Source organism: Neoarius graeffei, chromosome 6 (genome assembly GCF_027579695.1).
Source record: "Neoarius graeffei isolate fNeoGra1 chromosome 6, fNeoGra1.pri, whole genome shotgun sequence".
Lineage (NCBI taxonomy): Eukaryota > Metazoa > Chordata > Actinopteri > Siluriformes > Ariidae > Neoarius > Neoarius graeffei.
In genome coordinates, this window is record NC_083574.1 from 106,198,421 (window position 1) to 106,220,920 (window position 22,500).

The following is a 22,500-nucleotide window of genomic DNA, read 5'->3' on the forward strand; positions in this document are numbered from 1 at the left end:
TCACTTGTAAAATATCTGAACACTTATACCGTCATTCTGTGCACGCTGTATACTTTATATTTATTTATCTATTCCATACTTGACTTACCAGGATTACTTTGCACTATGCACCTATTTTTGTTGTTGTTGTTTGTTTTTTTGTTTGTTTTGTGTATATGCTTTTTATCTGTTTTTGTACTATGAGAGCTAAGTGAACCGGAGTCAAATTCCTCGTGTGTGTCCACACACCTGGCAATAAAAAGTGTTTCTATTCTATTCTACATTTACAAATGACTCCTTGACTGATTCACTTAGATTTGTAAATGACTCCTTGAGTGATTCACTCAGATTTGTAAATGACTCCTTGAGTGATTCACTTAGATTTGTAAATGACTCCTGATCTCATTTTCTGGCAATTAATTTATTTATGATATGATATGATATTTCCAAGGTTAATCATTCAGGATTTCTCTATGTGCGTGTGTTTTCCTCCAGTGTACGCTCTGTATGCATTATTGAGTGTAGTGAACCTAATAATAGGCCTCGAGCAGGATGGCATCATCGACGGGTTCATGACCTTTTACCTAAAGCAGGTATCAGTCCCGTGACCTTTTCATTAATAACAGATAATTTAATGAGATTATTTTAAGAAAGCAGCAAGTGAACATTAGTTTGGTGAATTATGAACATTATAGTTTTAGCATGATTTCATTTTAGGACTTTGAGAACACTGGAAGAAATGTGTAGTTAGTGTGTGTGCATGCGTGTGTGTGTGTGTGTGTGTGTGTTAGTAGTTGATGATGTTTTGGATTTTTAGGCGAATCCTCACATTAATACAGCTCACGGCCACATGATCTCCTATTGGGATGGCTGTGCTCACTATCTGATGTACCTGCTGATGGTGGCAGCAATAACATGGGGGTAAACACACACACACACACACACACACACACACACACACACACACACACTACCCTCATGTCACTGTGCTTCATAACCCTTAGTGTATGTGATCATCACCTTTCCTCAACATCATATTCGATAAGAACACAGCTACACTACAGTATCACAGATAATTACAGTTAACGAACAGGTTCAAATCAGTGGCTTACGGTAGAGATCCACTGGCTGGTTATTTTTAATAATTACTGTAACCTGTGATGATCTACACGTCAGTTAATTAACTATACATTTGGTAGTGAGATTTGAATCAACTCCTTGCCTGATTCACTTCCATTACGTTCATCATTACACATGTTTGTAAACGACTCTAGAGTTCTTGTTGGTTTTGTTGCTTGTGTTGTTCACTCGCAGGGAAAGTTACCGAGCGATCGGCCTGTACTGGGTTGGTTCCTTCCTGATGCAAATCATTGTTTACATTCCAGGCAGTGTGGTGGGTGAGTACAGGACCGACTCACACAGACGCTGACGACTCCTCAAGTGATTCACTTATATTCGTAAAAGACTCGTTAAATTATTCACTTCTCTGTGCGTGTGTGTGTTTTGCAGGTAAATACGGTACTCAGCTGAACGCTCTGTTTCTGCTCCACCTGCTCTACGTGTGTGTCTCTGTGTGGGCTTGTTTTAGAGTGTTTAACCAGCCTGCAGCACAAGAACTACCACCAACAGTGAGACACACACACACACACACACACACTTGTGTAAATGACTCCTCATGTGATTCATTTACAACCAGATACGACTCCTTCATAGATTCACTTACATTAGTAAACGATTCCTCAAATGACACATTTGAAATGACTCATCGAGGGATTCACTTACACTTTCACTGATAAATAACTTGAATGAATGATTCATTTACATTTTTAAACAACTCCTCAAATTATTAACTTGCACGCACACACACACTTGAAGTTAAGCGGTGTGTATAATGATCGTGGCTTCACTTCCTCTCAAATATTCCTGATTTTTATTTGCACATTTTTATATTATTGCTCCCTTTTGTTGATTTTATTTCTGATTTATTCGAATTCTCTAAAACTCCTCACGTCTCTGTTGTGCAGAATGTTCAGTGTGAACAGATGAAGTCACTGTTACAGAGACCTGCGGATTTGTTCTTCGTGCTCAGCCTCATGTTCGCCTCGACCTTCTCCATTCTCCGAGGCCTGGTGAGGAAAACCTTCACCTTACGCGATGATAAACAATGCTAATAATCCTGTGTACAAGCGCGTATAACTCTACATTCACACACACACGTGTGATCAGTCACTCATGTTGCTTGTAGGCCGTCTCTTGTGGGCGTGACCTGTTGAGCGTTTTTGAGAAACAGCAGTCACCATATACAGCTTTAAAGTTAACAACGTTAAATAGTGCACTAATGAGTGTGAAAACTGCTTGTGTGATTTATGCTTTATATGCTTGACTTTGTACTATCCTTCTTCTCAGATTAGATTAGCAAAACAAGCTAATTGTATTAGTGATGTACACTCACCAGACGCACCACCGATCTCTGCGGCTTCCTTCCCTGCTTTATTTCTGTTCTAATGGCTCAATACACACTTAACGAAACTAAATAGGAAATAACTGCAGGTAGGAACTAAAGACTAAAGTAATAAGCAGAGGACTGAGGGAACGTCGGACCACACGCGCCGCTGGATTTGCTGCTTTACAGCATCACAACTAATTTACATAGAATTGAAAAAATCTGTTAGTGAAACCGTAGTGCTATTCTCTGCACATACATGGAAAATTAACCATCATCTTTCATGAAACTGTCATTGTCGGATTGTGTGTGTGTGTGTGTGTGTGTGTGTGTGTGTAGGTGGTGCTGGACTGTCCTGCTGATTGGTGTCGCGATTATGTGCTAAATTATGAACCTTACCTCAAAGACCCCTCAGCATATCCAACTGTACAGGTGTGTGTGTGTTTTTTACAAATATTGTTGAACATGCGCTACCCCACTCTGTGTGTTTCAGTGATGTAGATTGTGTGTGTGTGTGTGTGTGTGTTACAGATGCTAGTGAACATGCTCTATTCCACTCCATGTGTTATAATGATGATGTATGGACTGTGTGTTCCGGGCTGTGATTGGCTGCCAGATCTGAGTCTGGTGCACGCTGGAGCCATGGCTCAGGTACACACACACACACACACACACACACACACACACACACACACACACACACACACACACACACAGAGTTTCACGTCTCTAAGACTTCAGCACTCCAGTTAATCTGATTTTCTGAACTGACTTTCCAGATAACTAAGTTGCAGATTAGCTGGTTAGTTAGTTGTGTAAATGGAATGAGATCCAACTGGTTAGTTAGCATGATGAGCAGCCGTGTTACTAACTAACTAGATGATTTGCTAAATCATCAGCTTGCTAACTAGCTAGTGGGCAAACTGTCTCTTTTTTACTTTGACAGCTGGTTTAGCAAATCATCAGTTTGTAAATGAAACTATGAGATGAGAATTTGTTCTTGACTCGATCAATCTATTATTTAAATCTTATCTGAATCTCTTCACCTGAGTTAAAGGTGGAGTACGAGATTTTTTCAGGAGTATTTTTTACCATATTGCTTGAAAAGCTCCTCACACTCATGTTGCAAGCAGGACAATAGAAGGTTTGACCCAAAAATGAAATATTTTAATCCAGTCTACAGTGTAAAATAAAGGAAAAACGCCATCCAATCCTATCGAGGTACCACCTCAAAATGATTGGATACTGACACGTCAATCAGACTGAAGCCCGCGACCCTCACCGCCCCACCCCCGCCCCTACCCTTGCGCATACAGTATGCGCAGGGAGCACTACAGGTGAACTTAAGCCATTTCAAAGCAACGGATAGATAGCCTACCATACTAGCCCATTTTATCTAGATACTGGCCTACAATAATTACATAACACTATGGCAGAACAGACGCACACAACTGGTCAAAAAAGAAAACGAAAATCTGTATTCGAAAAGGCAACTGCCAGGAAACTTTATGAAAAAGGACGAGTCAAGACCAGAGTGAACATTGGCGCAGCGTTCGACCGCTGGCGGCGACTCAAACAACAAAAAGGACTTCAAACCGATGCAATAGTGGCCCTGTTTCTACTTGATAGGTAAGATAACATTATGTATTTATTACATTTTCAGATAGGACCAGTGGTGTGCACAGACATTTTGGGGGGCAAGTGCTCTGGGGGGAAAAAGGGCACTTTTTTGCGCATGTGGAACACCTTATTATAAAAGTCTGAGATTTAACCCTCCTCTTGTGTTCGGGTCGCCACTGACCTGTTTTAGTTTTTAAAGGTGTAAAACAACCACTTAATGTTAATTTATTACATCAAGGCTTTTTGACTTTGCCAGGAATCTCTAGTTGAACAAAATAGAAAAAGAAATTTTTGTTTTCCTAAATCTGAAAATGGTCTAGCAAAAAATATAATACTTATGTGCAGTTGTTTCTGTATGCGACGGGCTACTTCATGACAAAATAATTACAGCTTGGGCTTAGAGGGCAAACAATACATTTTCACTCGATTCATGTGTTACCTGGCTGGTGGGGCAGGGGAAGAGCTGACGGACTGCCCGATGTGTTGTCTGCGCTACGACAAGGCCGTGGCTTCCAGGACGCTATGCTGCTGCAACCTCACATTGAATGCACTGCACGCTTGTTCACGTGACAGAGCAAGAGAGACAGAGGTCCGGTGTGTGTGCGGAGGGGGCACACATCGGGACATTATTTTCACACACGCTTTTAATGCTGCGGCTTTTCTAAAAGATCATGTCGACATTGGCCTCAGTAAACTGTAAAAAAAAAAAAATCAAAAGGGCACTTTTTTGGACAGAGGGCAGAGGGGCAGGTGATTGAGCACCACCTCGTGTCTATCTGTGCACGCCACTGGATAGGACAGTGTTGTCGTTTTAACAAGTGTACACCCTGGCAGCGAGAGCGAGGGGGGTGGAGACGCGGGGGGAGGAGGGGTGGAGACGCGGGGGGTGGGAGCATGGCAAGAGCGGGCGTGTTTCTTTTCAAAATATGGCTTGCGGGAACCGTTATTCCAAAATCTTGTACTCCACCTTTAACCTCCTAAGGCCCAAGCTGGTTTTTTACATGCATTTTTTTTTATTTCTCTTTGCTATTTGGGCTTATTAGAACCTGATTAGAATAAAAACTAAGCATCATCTTTTGATAAGATGTACTTTTAGAGAAAAAGTATGTCCACATATTTGGATTCTTGTTCCGAATTTCTAAAAAGTGCTGTCCACGCATGTGACCGCTAAGCCCTAGGAGGTTAAGATGGCCAAGGAGACTCAACCAAGGATCAACGGTGCTTTTAAGATAATAATAATATTTACAGTGAATACATGAGTCATATTTGTGTTTGTAAATCACATCATTCTCATTGTTATGTCAAGCTAGCTAAAAAATTTACCTGATAAGCAGAATGTTACTTGATAGCGAGCATCAATTTCAAAATGTAGTAATATTTAGGCACCTAACTGACATTCTAGCTAGTTAGCGCTCCACTTTGAAAGAGCTAAGCTGTAGAGAAGCTAAACCAGCAGTACGATGAAGGCGTGTCAGACCTCCCAAGCAACCTGTATGTGGTGGATCAGACCTGCAAAATGATATCCGAACCAACTGACCCGCCAAGACACGAAAAATATCTGCATCTGAAAAATCTAAAGAGTAATGTCACAGATCTGTCAAGATTTATCCAAATGTTAACTTATCAGTGTCAGCCCTGTTGATAACTGCTGGTAGACGGTGATTTTTCCACATATAAACGCTTCATCTGTGGAAATGAACGCTGGTCTAGTCTTACAATGACTGCTGTTAGCATCGAACAAATTATAAACAAAAAATGGATCATGTTTTTGCGATTTTCTCCAGATCCAGGACAAGTTTTAGAGTCATAAGAGACAAACAAGTAACGCTTTAATGTTTAAATATATGAGCCCACAAGTCTAATAGGGGAGAGCGGGGAGACTGGGACAGTTTGTATTCCCATAAATTAATTTCACCCAGTCAGGTTTGAGATTAATCAGAAGTTCGATGTTTCCCCTGAGAGTGACCTCCTTCCTTTGGAGCTGAAGCTGGACACTGCAGTCAGGTTTGTGCAGTTCAATACTTTATCACCCGAAACTTGTATTTTCTCCTTCGCCTCCTCCTCCATTGTAATGTACGCTGGAGAATTGTTTTTTTTTTTCGGAATTAAAGTTTGTAGCTGAGAGTTACTAACCCTAACCCATTAAAATGTTTTCTGGGGGAGACCCCCACACCCCCAGTGAGAAGGGCACACCCCCTCCCGCACCCCCTGGTGGATTCACCGCCGTTGATTGGTCGCTGTGCAGCTTCAACCTCTGGGATCACTTCAGAAATGGACCAGCATTTGGCAGTTGGAAACTTGGGACCTCTGTGTCCTAAATGAAATGTTTCCAATGTTAATTTAAAACAGTACTTCATTAAGGCTGAGGGGAATTATAACAGTAATGTAAAGTGGAACTCATTATATTTTTGTTTCATTTCAGGCTCAGTTCTGTCACATTGGAGCGTCGCTACACACTCGGACTCCCGTTACATACCGCATTCCAAGTGAGCGACTGATTGTCTTCTTCACCTTTAACCTGCTCTATGCTTTAGTGCCTCAGGCACTCAGTTACCGCTGCATCAGCTGTCCCGCCTTCTTCATCAGCAAAACCCAAAATGGCCGGACTGACACTACAGCGCCCCATCAGGACTGACCCTCCCTCCGACTCCCCGTCAGGACTGACCCTCCCTCTGGCTCCCCGTCAGGACTGACCCTCCCTAAAGCGCCCCGTCAGGACTGACCCTCCCTCTGGCTCCCCGTCAGGACTGACCCTCTCTACAGCACCCCATCAGGACTGACCCTCCCTCCGGCTCCCCGTCAGGACTGACCCTCCCTAAAGTGCCCCGTCAGGACTGACCCTCCCTCCGACTCCCCGTCAGGACTGACCCTCCCTCTGGCTCCCCATCAGGACTGACCCTCCCTAAAGTGCCCTGTCAGGACTGATCCTCCCTCCGGCTCCCCGTCAGGACTGACCCTCCCTAAAGCGCCCCGTCAGGACTGACCCTCCCTCTGGCTCCCCATCAGGACTGACCCTCCCTCCGGCTCCCCGTCAGGACTGACCCTCCCTCCGGCTCCCCGTCAGGACTGACCCTCCCTCCGGCTCCCTGTCAGGACCGACCCTCTCTACAGCGCCCCATCAGGACTGACCCTCCCTCCGGCTCCCCATCAGGACTGACCCTCCCTCTGGCTCCCCATCAGGACTGACCCTCCCTAAAGTGCCCCGTCAGGACTGATCCTCCCTCCGGCTCCCCGTCAGGACTGACCCTCCCTAAAGCGCCCCGTCAGGACTGACCCTCCCTCCGACTCCCCGTCAGGACTGACCCTCCCTCCGGCTCCCCGTCAGGACTGACCCTCCCTAAAGCGCCCCGTCAGGACTGACCCTCCCTCCGACTCCCCGTCAGGACTGACCCTCCCTCCGGCTCCCCGTCAGGACTGACCCTCCCTCTGGCTCCCCATCAGGACTGACCCTCCCTAAAGCGCCCCGTCAGGACTGACCCTCCCTCTGGCTCCCCGTCAGGACCGACCCTCTCTACAGCGCCCCATCAGGACTGACCCTCCCTCCGGCTCCCCATCAGGACTGACCCTCCCTAAAGCGCCCCGTCAGGACTGACCCTCCCTCTGGCTCCCCGTCAGGACTGACCCTCCCTCTGGCTCCCCATCAGGACTGACCCTCCCTAAAGCGCCCCGTCAGGACTGACCCTCCCTCTGGCTCCCCGTCAGGACCGACCCTCTCTACAGTGCCCCATCAGGACTGACCCTCCCTAAAGCGCCCCATCAGGACTGACCCTCCCTCCGGCTCCCCGTCAGGACTGACCCTCCCTCTGGCTCCCTGACAGGACTGATCCTCCCAACAGCTCCCCCATCAGGACTGACCCTCCCTAAAGCGCCCCATCAGGACTGACCCTCCCTTTGGCTCCCCGTCAGGACTGACCCTCCCTACAGCGCCCCATCAGGACTGACCCTCCCTCTGGCTTCCCGTCAGGACTGACCCTCCCTCCGGCTCCCTGACAGGATTGATCCTCCCAACAGCTCCCCCGTCAGGACTGATCCTCCCAACAGCGCCCCCGTCAGGATTGACCCTCCCTCCAGCACCCCCATCAGGACTGACCCTCCCTACAGCACCTCATCAAGACTGACCCTCCCTACAGCACCCCGTCAGGACAGGACTCAACCTGCAGCTCACAATCAGGACTCTATTTACGGGAAATAATTGTTTAACTGTACACATGATGATGTATACGATATGTCAGTGTGAGGTAGAGACTTTTTCCTTTTTCAAATCTTTCTTATAATCACACAAGTGATCTTCTACCCTGACAACGCAAACATCACATTGTTTCAGATCTTTATAGATACAGACGTTAATGTCATGGGTCAGAGTGATGGGACCCATGATAATCTTACCCATGACATTAATCACCTGAGGAATTTCATCAGTCCAAATAAAAAGTCTCATCTCATCTCATTATCTCTAGCCGCTTTATCCTTCTACAGGGTCGCAGGCGAGCTGGATCCTATCCCAGCTGACTACGGGTGAAAGGCGGGGTACACCCTGGACAAGTCGCCAGGTCATCACAGGGCTGACACATAGACACAGACAACCATTCACACCTACACTCAATTTAGAGTCACCAGTTAACCTAACCTGCATGTCTTTGGATTGTGGGGGAAACCGGAGCACCCGGAGGAAACCCACGCGGACACGGGGAGAACATGCAAACTCCACACAGAAAGGCCCTCGCCGGCCCCGGGGCTCAAACCCAGGACCTTCTTGCTGTGAGGCGACAGCGCTAACCACTACACCACCGTGCCGCCCAAATAAAAAGTGAAATTAATTTTTGCTGTGTGCACAAGAACATCACTGACTGTATTAAACTTTTTAACATTTTGAAAATAAAAACAAATTAATATTGCTGCATTCCTTCTCACTTCACACAACCACACTGTAAATGGCAAATACTGCATTATTAATGTTGCAGCAAAATACACTAAATATTCAATTAATTATTTATATTACAATATTTTTTTATTTTATCATAAAAATAAAACACTATTTTAATAATTATAAAAATGAATAAATTCACACTCATGTCGTTTTATCGTATACTCGAACAAGTCATCTCTTTGAGCCGTCTGTTTTCACTGATCCACTCCTTTTAGTTCAAGAACTTTATTCACAAAAATTATTTCAAAAGAAACAGAACCGATAAAATGAAGCGGTTTGGGTGTCGGAAAGTTTTTAGGTGCATTTGAAACAAATGCACCTAAACAAACACATTTCTTTCACTTGTGTAGTGAGACTAAGCAGACATGAAACTGTGCATTCCAACAATTTATTCTGTAAAAGTCTTGTGAATAAACAGGAAAAACAGTTTACAGTGAACTACAAACGTTGAAAATGTAAGATAGAACTGTAACAAGCATAACAAAGATAAGGAGGGGCAAAAGATCTACACTGATGATCTTGACGTCCTGATTTTACTCACTGACAGACATGTTTGAGTTAACAAGGGGCGGGGCTTCTGGTAAATCCCATCAGCCAATCAGTGGATTCGATTGTGTTGTGACATCACCTAATGATTTTTTTTTTAATTCTTTGGCTTAACACTCGAGTGTAGTTATGGAATATAACAGGAGGTTGGCTGTGTTTATCAGCAGGCTCCCTAATGATGCCATAGTTCACTTTAAGCTCCACCCATGCTGATGCAGAAACGCGTGTCATGTGACTAAATCAGGACGTGCAAATGCGCTAACACTTACCACAGATGTGTCATCTACCATCATCAAAAATAAATAGAATATATTCTTTATATAAACACAGATCAGGAAGTAAAAGAGCGTCTTCTGTTCAGTGATGATGTCATGAAGTGCTATACGTTAGGAGACACTTCCTGCCTCGGACTCAGCGCTAATCTCCGAATGACTTCTATTTTACAGAATTAATAGGACAGACAGCATGCCACTAAAGAGCTAAGAAACAAGCAAGCGCACGGACACAGGAACCAGAATTCACTTTATTTATAAAAAAAAAACTAAAAAAAAAAACAAAGCAAAAAACATACGAGTATTTATCCTTTAGCGTGGTCCCGAATTCTACAGCAACATGAACTCAAACCATCAACAGTATGCGACTCAAAACCACTATTTATACCGATCACTCTCTCTGTCGGTCTGTCACGGGCTTACACACACGGCATGGGCAGGGTCAAAGGTCAAAAAAGAGAGTATAGAGTGCAAAGAAAGATTAGGGAGTGAAATAACAGAGTTTGGGTTAAAAAGGGTCATGAAATTAAGGTGAAAGCTCAAAGGGTAGGGTAAGTGGGAATGATAAAGGTTTAGGGTAAAACCCTGGGGTGAAAGGTCAGAATTAGGTATTGGGATAGGGTTAGGGAAATTTCATGTATGTTACACAGAAAAGTCAAGGTTTAAGGAGAAAGGTCAAGGCTTGGGTCAGAGATTAGGGTTTAAGGTAAAAGATGAAAGGTCAAGGTTAAGGTCAAAGGTTAGAGTTAGCCAAAAAAAAAGTCAAGACTGTGGTAAAAAGCTTGGTTGAAAAATCAGGGCAATGGTCAAAGTTTTAAAATAAAAGAAAGATGTCTTTCAGAAAGAGGTCAGGGTTTAAAGTAAAAGGTCAAGGCTAGGGTCAAAGGTGAGAGTTTAGGTTTAAAGGGTAGTGTTAGGACAAAGGTTACAAACAGAGGTCAGAGATAATGAAGAAAAATAGGATTAGGGCTTAGAGCAAACGACTAGGGGTTTGTTCGAGGTTAAGGTCAAACCAAAGAGTTAGCAAGAAAAAAGGCTGGGTTGAAAGGTCAGGGTTAGGGTCAAAGGTCAGATCTTACACTTACAAGGTAGCATTAAAGTAAAAGCTTACAGAAAGGCAGCAACAAATGACCAGTGTTATGCTGAAGGGTCGAGGTTCAGTCAGGTGAGGGTGAAAGGGTGGGGTTGGGTTAAACAGTCAGGGTTGATGAGAGGAAACACTGAGGTGAAAGGTCAAAGATCAGGGTTTAGTGTAAAAAGTCAAGGTTCAGGGTGAAAGGTCAGAGGGTTTAAGGAGAGAGTGGGCTGGTTTCCAGGTGAACACTCCAGCTATAACAGCTACAGCTAGAACATTACGCTAAACTGATGACTATATTACATCTGATAAAGTGTTCATTGACACTGCACATTAAAGGGGCAGTAAGCAACATTTCAGACTCTTGAACACTGGAACATCAAAACCATTTTCAAACACAACTAAATCGAATCCACTGTAGCACTTTATAACCTGCACCTGTAATCGAGAATATGACTTACTGCCCCTTTAATTTTACGTGCTTTAGCTTCAGCATGGCTCTGCTGATGAGACGTGGATGAATTTCTCTGTACTTGTGGCTTTAATATTGTTTACTGATTGGTGATTTTATAGTAACATAATGTTTATTTATTTATTTAGATGATGTCAAAGCGAGTTACATTTCCAACATCACAGAACAAACCACAACATGATCAGATGTTCTTCAAGATCTAATGTTCCTCTCGCAGCAGCTGGTTCTGCTGGGACACACACACACACACACACACACACACACACACACACACACACACACACACACAAATACTCCATCAACCATATTTATAATATATAACACTTTATACAGCTGTAATAACCATGTGATAACAGTGTAATATTATAGTGTTTATGTACAACATGGAGATAACAAGAACTGAATCAGTGTTATGAAAGAGAGACACAAATACAGAAAGAGACATAGACAGACAGACAGACAGACAGATACAGTGTCTTGCAAAAGTATTCACCCCCTTGGTGTTTGTCCTGTTTTGTTGCATTACAAGCTGGAATTAAAATGGATTTTTGGAGGGTTAGCGCCATTTGATTTACACAACATGCCGACCACTTTAAAGGTGCACATTGTTGTTTTATTGTGACACAAACAATAATTAAGATGCAAAAACAGAAATCTGATGTGTGCATAAGTATTCATCCCCCCCAAGTCAATACTTTGTAGAGCCACCTTTTGCTACAATTACAGCTGCAAGTCTCTTGGGGTGTGTCTCTATTAGCTTAGCACATCTAGCCACTGAGATTCTTGCTCATTCCTCAAGGCAAAACTGCTCCAACTCCTTCAAGTTAGATGGGTTGCGTTGGTGAACAGCAATCTTCAGTTTATGCCACAGATTCTCAATTGGATTGAGGTCTGGGCTTTGATTAGGCCATTCCCAAGACATTTAAATGTTTCCCTTTAAACCACTCCAGTGTAGCTTTAGCAGTATGTTTAGGGTCATTGTCCTGCTGGAACGTGAACCTTCGTCCCAGTCTCAAACCTCTGGCCGACTCAAACAGGTTTTCCTCCAGAATTGCCCTGTATTTAGTGCCATCCATTTTTCCTTCAGTCCTGACCAGCTTTCCTGTCCCTGCAGATGAAAAACATCCCCACAGCATGATGCTGCCACCACCATGCTTCACTGTAGGAATGGTGTTCTCAGGGCGTTGGGTTTGCGCCACACATGGCGTTTCCCATGATGGCCAAAAAGATCAATTTTTGTCTCATTTGACCAGAGAATCTTCTTCCATGTGTTTGGGGAGTCTGCCACATGCTGTTGGGCAAACTGCAAACGTGATTTTTTTTAAGCAATGGCTTTTTTCTGGCCACTGTTCCATAAAGCCCCGCCCACTCTGTGGAGTATACGGCTTAAAGTGGTCCTACGGACAGATACTCCCATCTCCGCTGTGGATCTTTGCAGCTCCTTCAGTGTTCTCTTTAGTGTCTTTGTTGCATCTCTGATTAATGCCCTCCTTGCCCGGTCTGTGAGTTTTGGTGGGTGGGGCCTTCTCTTGTCAGGTTTGTAGTGGTGCCATATTCTTTCCATTTTGCTATAATGGATTTAATGGAGCTCTGTGGGATATTCAAAGTTTGGGATATTTTTTATAACCCAACCCTGATCTATACTTCTCCACAACTTTGTCTCTGACCTGTTTGGAGGCTCCTTGGTTTTCATGTTGCTTGCTTAGTCCAGGGATGTGATTTGGGGCTGGTGAAACTATCTGAAAATTTTAGCTGGGGGTCTGGGGGCCGCAGGCCCCCAGCTGGTCCAGGGCAGTGCCCTGGTAGGGGGACAAGGGAGGGCGAAGCCCCCCGAAGCTCCTGGGTTCTGGGGTTTTCTGACTTAAAAATTGTACTAAAATGGCAAGCAAACACACAAGAAAAAACTTGTCATGATTAACAAATTCAAGCCAATTTAATGGTCAACATGCAACTCTGAGCCCCTATAGTCAATTCAGTGATTCTTAACTGACAAAAAGCCAAAACATGAAACCTAAAAATGTCATTCTAAATTAAATCATCTGCATTAGAATAAATAGAAAACTGTATAAGGAAAAACAAAATTTATACTTTCAATTACTGTAGAGGGCGGCACGGTGGTGTAGTGGTTAGCGCTGTCGCCTCACAGCAAGAAGGTCCTGGGTTCGAGCCCCGTGGCCGGCGAGGGCCTTTCTGTGTGGAGTTTGCATGTTCTCCCCGTGTCCGCGTGGGTTTCCTCCGGGTGCTCCGGTTTCCCCCACAGTCCAAAGACATGCAGGTTAGGTTAACTGGTGACTCTAAATTGAGCGTAGGTGTGAGTGTGAATGGTTGTCTGTGTCTATGTGTCAGCCCTGTGATGACCTGGCGACTTGTCCAGGGTGTACCCCGCCTTTCGCCCGTAGTCAGCTGGGATAGGCTCCAGCTCGCCTGCGACCCTGAAGAACAGGATAAAGCGGCTACAGATAATGAGATGAGATGAGAATTACTGTAGAAGTTGAACATACCTAAATGTGCCTTTTCAAACAAACATGATGCAACATAAGAATTCATCCACCATTATTTATTAAACTCTATTTCTCCTGGTAGTCTCCCGGTTTGCTTCTTATGTATGGCAACTTCTAATATTTGATTAAGTTACTGCACACCCCGTTTAGACAGGGTAACAGGATTGACACAAAAAATTAGTCATGCATAGACTACTTACCAAAACTGAAATTTTTAAGTAAATATTCTCAGATTCAGTTCATTCTGCCATCCATATAAAAGGTGAGAATATGTAGATCCTTGGCAACAAATAATTTCAATAATAGCTTTTGGGATCATTTATTTTTGTTATGTGATTAATCACGGTAACAGAACTGACACAAACCTCTGGGACAGGTACAAAGATTAACAAAAAATCGAAAAATATATTTTCTTAATTGCATTTTCAATTTGTGACATCATATGTCCATTGTGGTTTCCACAGTCTTGTCGTTGAACATGAAAAAGTTTCAATTCCACCTTTGTCTAACATTAAGAATCATGTCTGAAAAAAAGTCTCTTTTCAGTGGGACAGCCATTTTTGCTCATTTTCGACCCTAAAATTTGCTACAAAATGCACATTTATGAACCAAAGTAGTCAAATTTTGAAATGCAAGGTAGAACTGATAATGTTTTATCATATGAGGCCATAAAAAGGTTTTAGAAATCTCAAAATGTAAACAAAACACGTCCGGACAAAAAAAAAAAAAGTTTTCTGTGAAATTGACTCATATACAGAACTGTACAGTGTTCACTCACTTGAGGATTTTCATATGCAAGAATAAAAATCACTTTTTCACTAAACAACATTCACAAAAAATGTGTTTGCAATTAATTGGGCTCCACTGTTTTTATCATTTCAACCGCGCAGCAGACCCTCGGCCAACTGAACATGTCTTTCATGCACTTTTCTCCCTCATGAGAATTTTGAAAAGTTGGTCAGTATGTATTATTTGCACTAACATTTTAATATTGAATAAACAAATCAAAATTGTGTATAATTACCTTACATCCACGCTGTGGGAAAAGTTTTGAGCGAAAATTAAAACTAACTTGGAGTGAAAAAGGTGAAATAATCTGTGATGAAGTTGGCAGAGACTCTGAGGTAAAGTGAGAGGAGGCGGGAGGGGGGAGGGGTCAAGCATCACTGCCGCCTCACAGACTCACTTTCCCGGGTTAAACTCCCACCGCTCCCCCTCTCTCTACACCGCTCCCCCTCTCTCTACACCACTCCCCCTCTCCCTACACCGCTCCCCCTCTCTCTACACCACTCCCCCTCTCTCTACACCACTCCCCCTCTCTCTACACCGCTCCCCCTCGCTCTACACCGCTCCCCCTCGCTCTACACCGCTCCCCCTCTCTCTACACCACTCCCCCTCTCCCTACACCGCTCCCCCTCTCTCTACACCACTCCCCCTCTCTCTACACCGCTCCCCCTCGCTCTACACCGCTCCCCCTCGCTCTACACCGCTCCCCCTCTCTCTACACCGCTCCCCCTCTCTCTACACCGCTCCCCCTCGCTCTACACCACTCCCCCTCTCTCTACACCACTCCCCCTCTCTCTACACCGCTCCCCCTCGCTCTACACCGCTCCCCCTCGCTCTACACCGCTCCCCCTCTCTCTACACCGCTCCCCCTCTCTCTACACCGCTCCCCCTCGCTCTACACCACTCCCCCTCTCTCTACACCGCTCCCCCTCTCTCTACACCGCTCCCCCTCTCTCTACACCATTCCCCCTCTCTCTACACCGCTCCCCCTCTCTCTACACCGCTCCCCCTCTCTCTACACCGCTCCCCCTCTCTCTACACCGCTCCCCCTCTCTCTACACCGCTCCCCCTCTCTCTACACCACTCCCCCTCTCTCTACACCGCTCCCCCTCTCTCTACACCGCTCCCCCTCTCTCTACACCGCTCCCCCTCGCTCTACACCACTCCCCCTCTCTCTACACCGCTCCCCCTCTCTCTACACCGCTCCCCCTCTCTCTACACCGCTCCCCCTCGCTCTACACCGCTCCCCCTCTCTCTACACCGCTCCCCCTCTCTCTACACCGCTCCCCCTCTCTCTACACCGCTCCCCCTCGCTCTACACCACTCCCCCTCTCTCTACACCGCTCCCCCTCTCTCTACACCGCTCCCCCTCTCTCTACACCGCTCCCCCTCTCTCTACACCGCTCCCCCTCTCTCTACACCACTCCCCCTCTCTCTACACCACTCCCCCTCTCTCTACACCGCTCCCCCTCTCTCTACACCACTCCCCCTCTCTCTACACCGCTCCCCCTCTCTCTACACCGCTCCCCCTCTCTCTACACCACTCCCCCTCGCTCTACACCACTCCCCCTCGCTCTACACCACTCCCCCTCGCTCTACACCACTCCCCCTCTCTCTACACCACTCCCCCTCTCTCTACACCACTCCCCCTCGCTCTAGCTTTTGTTTTGTTTTCACTGAGTAACCATTTTGATTTGTAAACTAGAGCCGTGATTTAAACTGCTGTTTCTTCGGACGTAACTAAAACAAACTGAAATAAAAACCGCCCCTTCTTTTCTCCTCAGAAGGTTTAGCCTCCGATGCTAACCTTTTCACCACAGCTTTCATAGCGTTCATCACCACTCACAGGTTTATTATGGGGAAAGAAATGAGCTGGGTTGTTTTTTCTTCTTCCCCATGTTTATTTACTTTAAAAACACACACACACACCAAACTGATGATCAGGGGCATCTTTACGCTCGATCACAGAGGCTGCCATCTTTCAACTCTTTGTTTGAAGCGAGCTTACGTACAGCTATCTAACAAGCGCGTTAATTGGTTGTTACAGAGCGATGGGCCAATCACGTACCTCGTTTCATCTCAATGACGGAATTACTGAAAGTCGGAACGAATAGGATATGAATGCGGATTTTTGAGCGAAAAATCGGAAATTTTTTTTTTTTTTTAATTTTGAGGTGAAAAAAGCGGAATTCCGCGAATTCGCGGAAAAATCACATCCCTGTTAGTCGTGTTGCAGAGTGTGAGTCCTTCCAGAACAGGTTGATTCATACAGACATCTTGTGACAGATCATGTGACACTTTGATTGCATACAGGTGGATCTTAATCAACTAATTATGTGACTTATGAAGTGAATTGGTTGGAGCAGCTCTTATTTAGGGGTTTCATATGAAAGGGGGTGAATACTTATGCACACTCCAGATTTCTGTTTCGTCATCTTAATTATTGTTTGTGTCACAATAAAACGACAGTGTGCCCCTTTAAAGTGGTCGGCGTGTTGTGTAAATCAAACGGTGCTAACCCTCCAAAAATCCATTTTAATTCCAGCTTGTAACACGACAAACACCAAGGGGGATGAATACTTTTGCAAGACGCTGCATACAGACAGACAGATATATAGATAGACAGATACATGGACAGAAAAACAGACAGATATACAGACAGACAGACACAGACAGGCTAATATACAGACAGACACATACACACACTGTAAAAAAGAATAGTTGAGAATACTTGAAATTTCAAGGCAACAGTCTGCATTAAGAATTTTATGTTTTGAAAACGATGTGCCCATGATAATCCAAACTATGATAACACTGTTATCTTTATTAAGAATTCTTAATTAAGTCAATTTTCAATTCCTCATTCTGCCAACATAGATTTCTCTTTTTGCTGAACAGTGGCATTCACAGTAGTGCAAAAAGGCAATTGAGGTTCTCACAATTTTTTTTACCTTTATTTGGATAGGACAGTGTAGAGACAGGAAATGAGCAGGAGAGAGAGAGATCAGGAAACGACCTCAGGTCAGAGTCAAACCCAGGCCCCCGGATTTATGGTATGGCACCTTATCCACCTGAGCCACGACAACATGAACTTCAACCGGAGAGAGAACCACATTGCCCAGCCCTTGCATTTGGGAGAGGAAACCCCGTGTCTTGGTCATTAAGAGCATGTGCTGAATAAACACCTGTGACAATTATGTATTTTCAATTCAGATTATTCACTATTGTATATTTACACATCATTGAGGTGCACCCTATCAGTTTGATGTGGATTTTTCTTGATGTGGATAATTCTAAAAAATAGAATTACGCTTTGTTCAAGTAATTCCATATTCACAATTGAATGGACAAGAAAATATGAATAATTATTAACGAACAGAAAAATCCACATCAAACTGATAGGGTGCACCTCAATGATGTGTAAATATGCAATAGTGAATAATCTGAATTGAAAATACATAATTGTCACAGGTGTTTATTCAGCGCATGCTCTTAATGACCAAGACACGGGGTTTCCTCTCCCAAATGCAAGGGCTGGGCAATGTGGTTCTCTCTCTGATTGAAGCTCATGTTGTCGTGGCTCAGGTGGATAAGGCACCATGCCATAAATCTGGGGACCCGGGTTCGATTCCGACCTGAGGTCATTTCCCGATCCCTCCCCGTCTCTCTCTCCTGCTCATTTCCTGTCTCTACACTGTCCTATCCAAATAAAGGTAAAAAAAATTGTGATAACCTCAATTGCCTTTTTGTACTACTGTGAATGCCACTGTTCAGCAAAAAGAGAAATCTATGTTGGCAGAATGAGGAATTGAAAATTGACTTAATTAAGAATTCTTAATAAAGATAACAGTGTTATCATAGTTTGGATTATCATGGGCACATCGTTGGCAAAACATAAAATTCTTAATGCAGACGGTTGCCTTGAAATTTCAAGTATTCTCGACTATTCTTTTTTTACAGTGCAGATAGACAGACAGACAGACGTATACACACACAGATAGACAGACAAACATATACAGACAGACAGATGCACAGACATACAGACATGTAGACAGACAGATACACAGATAGGCAGACAGACAGACATACCCCTGGACAGCACGTCTTCTTGTCTGAGTTCTGCAGGTCATTATCGTTGTCTCTCTTCTCCTCGTCTTCTTTCCCGTCCTTCTCTTCCTCCTCAGCCGAGCACTTCCTGGATAGCTTCGACTTCTGAAAAACACGCACACACCCAGTTCCATGATTTCTCTGGCCCTATTACAGTCTGGTGGTTTAATAATAATAATAATAATAATAATAATAATAATTCCCCCGTCTCCCCCCCAGAATGGTACGCTCCACTCCTGTCATCACAGAACATGGAATGCAGAAATGTTGGAGCCAGTTGCTAGGCAACAGTTGCTATGTGGAGATGGAGTGTGTTATGAGGCTCATGGAGACAGTCGCTGCAGCTCTGACACACACTCAGGTGCAGCAGGTTCGCTGCCCTCACATCACTGATTCACTCTCTGTTTCATCACTGATTATGAGATTATACTGAAAACAATCAATCGATCACGTGACCTTCTGCTGCATCTCGTTCAGGACTCCACAGCATTATGACGCTGCCATGACCGAGGACAGGTGTAACTTCCTCACATCTGTCCACAGCTGGGAGACACCAGCTCACACATATTCGAAGGACATACAGTGAAGTCCTGCCCCTTTCACAGGTCACCTGTGGGTTAATACTCTTTCTCACCTAGCTGCAGGTGAGCTCCACCCATTTTTCAACTGACCCCTCCCCCTCCTTCACAGAACCTACAGGTCTAACCCTTCTTTTTGGGTGAGCCACATGTTAACCACACCCCTTTTCAAGAAAGCGCTTCTGGGATGAGTTCCGCGCTTCTGGGATGAGTTCCGCCCCTCTGTAATATGAGCCCCACCCCTTTCCCAGATGAAAAGAAGATATGCAAGTGATCTCCACCCATTTTCCAGGTGAACCTGCCCCTTCTTCAGACAAGCTATAGATAAGGTTTAACCACACCCCTTTCTCAGGTAAGACTTTCTCCCATGAATTCTGCCCATCTCTAATGTTAGCCCCACCCCGCCCCGTCCCCAGGTGAACAGAAGAGTTGCAAATAAGCTCCAGGTTTGAGGAGACTCTGTGTTTATCGACCTGTTAACTCCACCCCTTCCTCAGGTGAGCTACTGGGAGCTTTTCTCTGATTAGTTCCACCCCTCTCAAATGTAAGCCCCACCTCTTTCTCAGGGAGTAAACTAAAAATGTGAATAAAAATAGAGATGATTTGTCCGGGTCATACCTTTGAGGACGCTGTCTTTTTCCGTTTGGATCCAACCTTTTCGCCCTTCAACTTTCCTTCCTCTTCCTCGCCGATGGATTCTCCTTCCTCTCCCTCACTACTGCCATCTGCTGCATCGGCCCCCTCCCCCTCTGACCAGCTCTGCTGCTGCACGCTCTGCACACACACACACACACACACAGTATTCACTATACAGTCCACATAAACATTGTCTCCACAGTGGGCGTGTCCTAAACAACACACCTGCTCAGGTTCACAGTATTAAAGATCAAAGGTCAGGTGAGTAACAGTGCCCTCTGGTGGAGAATCTTCATTCTGCTTGGTGGTGAGTTTGGACGTTCTCAATGAAACAAATAATCTGTGTAAACTCAGTGTGTTGTTATTGTGATGTGAGTTAAGACACACCCACATATGATGATGTCATAGACAAGGAAATATGTTATAACATGCAAATGTTTGTTATTTCATTATAAAATTTTCATAAAGTGCACATCCACCCTTGATCCCTTGATTAGTGATTTACGTGTGTGTGTGTGTGTGTGTGTGTGTGTGTGTGTGTGTGTGTTTATGGCTTTGTGATTAAAATCTTCAGTTTATTTAACCTTTAAATTGACATCATTTGCATTCAGCCTGTTACACTCGTCTGGACGGTGAAGATTCAGACTCACACTGTGACTCTCACACACACACACACACACACACACACAATGCTCTTCTTGAAGTAAATCTTGTGGTCTGAATTGAAGAGCTTAAACATTAACCTTAAAGTTAAAATTAAACATGTTACAGTCCACTAGAATAAAGACAAGAAGAGGGTGTGTCCCAAACCTCATCCTGTTCATTACACACTGTGCACTATTCAGCGTCTGATGGCTGGTAATGAAGAAACACCAGTGCACTGTTTAATCCCATAATGCACCACAACAGGAAGTGTACAGAGCCATGCACCCTCGTGGCCATGGAATACCCAGAATGCACTGCAACTTCTGGTTTGATTCACACACACACCTGGTAGCCGGTGAACTTGACCCCGGGGTTGTTCTCGATCTCCCACAGTCCCTCATTGAAGCCTTTCCTCTTATTCGACTTGCCGAATTTTTCTTTATACTCTTTATATGGCAGCAGGTCTTTAGGGCCAAGGAATGCACTGCAGGACACACACACAAGTTAGCAGCTTGTCATGTTACTGAGAAACCACAAAGAAGTGTAAACTCCTTGACACACACACATTATCAGCAGAGCGTCCCCTGGACACGCCCCTGTGAACAAGCCGTTACTATAGAAACCACAGCATTTCAGAATGAATCAACACCTTCTGACCAGACAGAATCCAGAACTCAGCAGCAGCATGGTGTAAACGTTTATAAGGATTTGAAAACACACTCCTTCACTAGCAGTGAATAAAAGCTGAGCATGATGCTCACTTACAACTTTTAGTTATTATTTATTAGCGTGATAGCTAGCACGGCTAGTACTGTCTCACTATGATACACACACTTACGTCTCATGGGTGCCAAAGAAGAAGATGGGATATTTATTAGCAGGAGGCTTCACTGCTCCCTCTGGCAGCTCATCAATCTGCAGCCAATCAGAAAACAGCAGAGATTACCACCGACCAATCACAGCACAGGAGATATTACACAGATATAAACATATAGTTCCTGACCAATCACAGCAAATAACCGTTTTATATAGAACCTTGTACAGAACCCTAATTATTATTATTATAATCAGGGTTGTTGGATGACATCACTTCCTGTTTCTGCTATATAGATAAAGTGGTCAGGGTTGTGGTAGTGAAGTGAAATTTCAGCAAAATTTGTGCTTTTAACATGGAAGGCTCAACACCTCACCATCCAGGTAGCTCGAGTCATTCAAGTGCTGTTGCTAGGCAACTGAGCAGTTAGCTTTAGGAGTTCCTTATTGCACCTTTAATGCTGGTTGTGAATGGTGTTACTGTTAACATGAAAGGTCAAATGTGATGCCAAGGATTAAAATATAAATTTTTTAAATGTATTATGGAGTGAGCTCCGGAAAAAAAATAATGGAGCAGAGCTGATAAACATGTGGAAGAAAAAAACCTGAACATAAGCAAACAAGAAGCATACTGCATTTCAGTTTATCCAATCACATGCATATATGTAAATTATCTCACTAAACGCAACTCATCAGATCAGAGACAAGCGACAGAGAGCTGGTGAAGTCAGAAAGGAGCGTTCCTGAACTCCGCTGTGTGATCAGTGAAGTGGCGACGCGGCGTGTTTGAAACATTTCAGTGAAAACAGAAGCTGGCTTGTGTATCTGGATGGAGAAGTGTGTGTTTATTCAGTGCTTTGAGTTCAGCGCTGGGGTGTGGATCAGGGCATGAGCAGGCTGCTCACACTCACGCTGCGTTCACTCATTTGTTTATATTTTGGGAAATGAAACCACCTCCATACAATATGCTAGCAGGAACACACACACACACACACACACACACACACACGCCTATTTCAGAGTCAAAAGCGTTAGTCAGAAACATAACCACCAACTCAGTGTCTTATTAATAATCATAATGCAATAATTAATATTTAAAT

At 44.3% G+C, this 22,500-nt stretch overlaps 2 protein-coding genes across 3 annotated transcripts in view; one reads left to right on the forward strand and one right to left on the reverse strand.

Moving 5' to 3' along the window:
• LOC132888223 (transmembrane 6 superfamily member 1-like) overlaps positions 1-8,886 on the forward strand; it is a 10,103-nt gene extending 1,217 nt beyond the window's left edge. Inside the window, exons 3-10 of the mRNA XM_060924290.1 lie at positions 475-572; positions 797-900; positions 1,294-1,376; positions 1,489-1,607; positions 2,004-2,108; positions 2,762-2,854; positions 2,954-3,073; positions 6,465-8,886. Of these exons, the coding sequence (XP_060780273.1) occupies positions 475-572; positions 797-900; positions 1,294-1,376; positions 1,489-1,607; positions 2,004-2,108; positions 2,762-2,854; positions 2,954-3,073; positions 6,465-6,677 (935 nt within the window). The 3' untranslated portion in view covers positions 6,678-8,886. The remainder of the gene's footprint in view (positions 1-474; positions 573-796; positions 901-1,293; positions 1,377-1,488; positions 1,608-2,003; positions 2,109-2,761; positions 2,855-2,953; positions 3,074-6,464) is intronic.
• A 457-nt stretch (positions 8,887-9,343) lies between these two features.
• Positions 9,344-22,500, reverse strand: part of hdgfl3 (HDGF like 3) — a 14,710-nt gene continuing 1,553 nt past the window's right edge. The window contains exons 2-6 of one of the 2 annotated variants that reach the window (XM_060924291.1): positions 21,426-21,502; positions 20,933-21,071; positions 19,925-20,080; positions 18,711-18,833; positions 9,344-11,563 (exon numbers count right to left, since the gene is read on the reverse strand). In XM_060924291.1, the coding sequence (XP_060780274.1) occupies positions 11,534-11,563; positions 18,711-18,833; positions 19,925-20,080; positions 20,933-21,071; positions 21,426-21,502 (525 nt within the window). In that variant the 3' untranslated portion in view covers positions 9,344-11,533. The remainder of the gene's footprint in view (positions 11,564-18,710; positions 18,834-19,924; positions 20,081-20,932; positions 21,072-21,425; positions 21,503-22,500) is intronic. The other variant, XM_060924292.1, reaches the window with a different exon arrangement.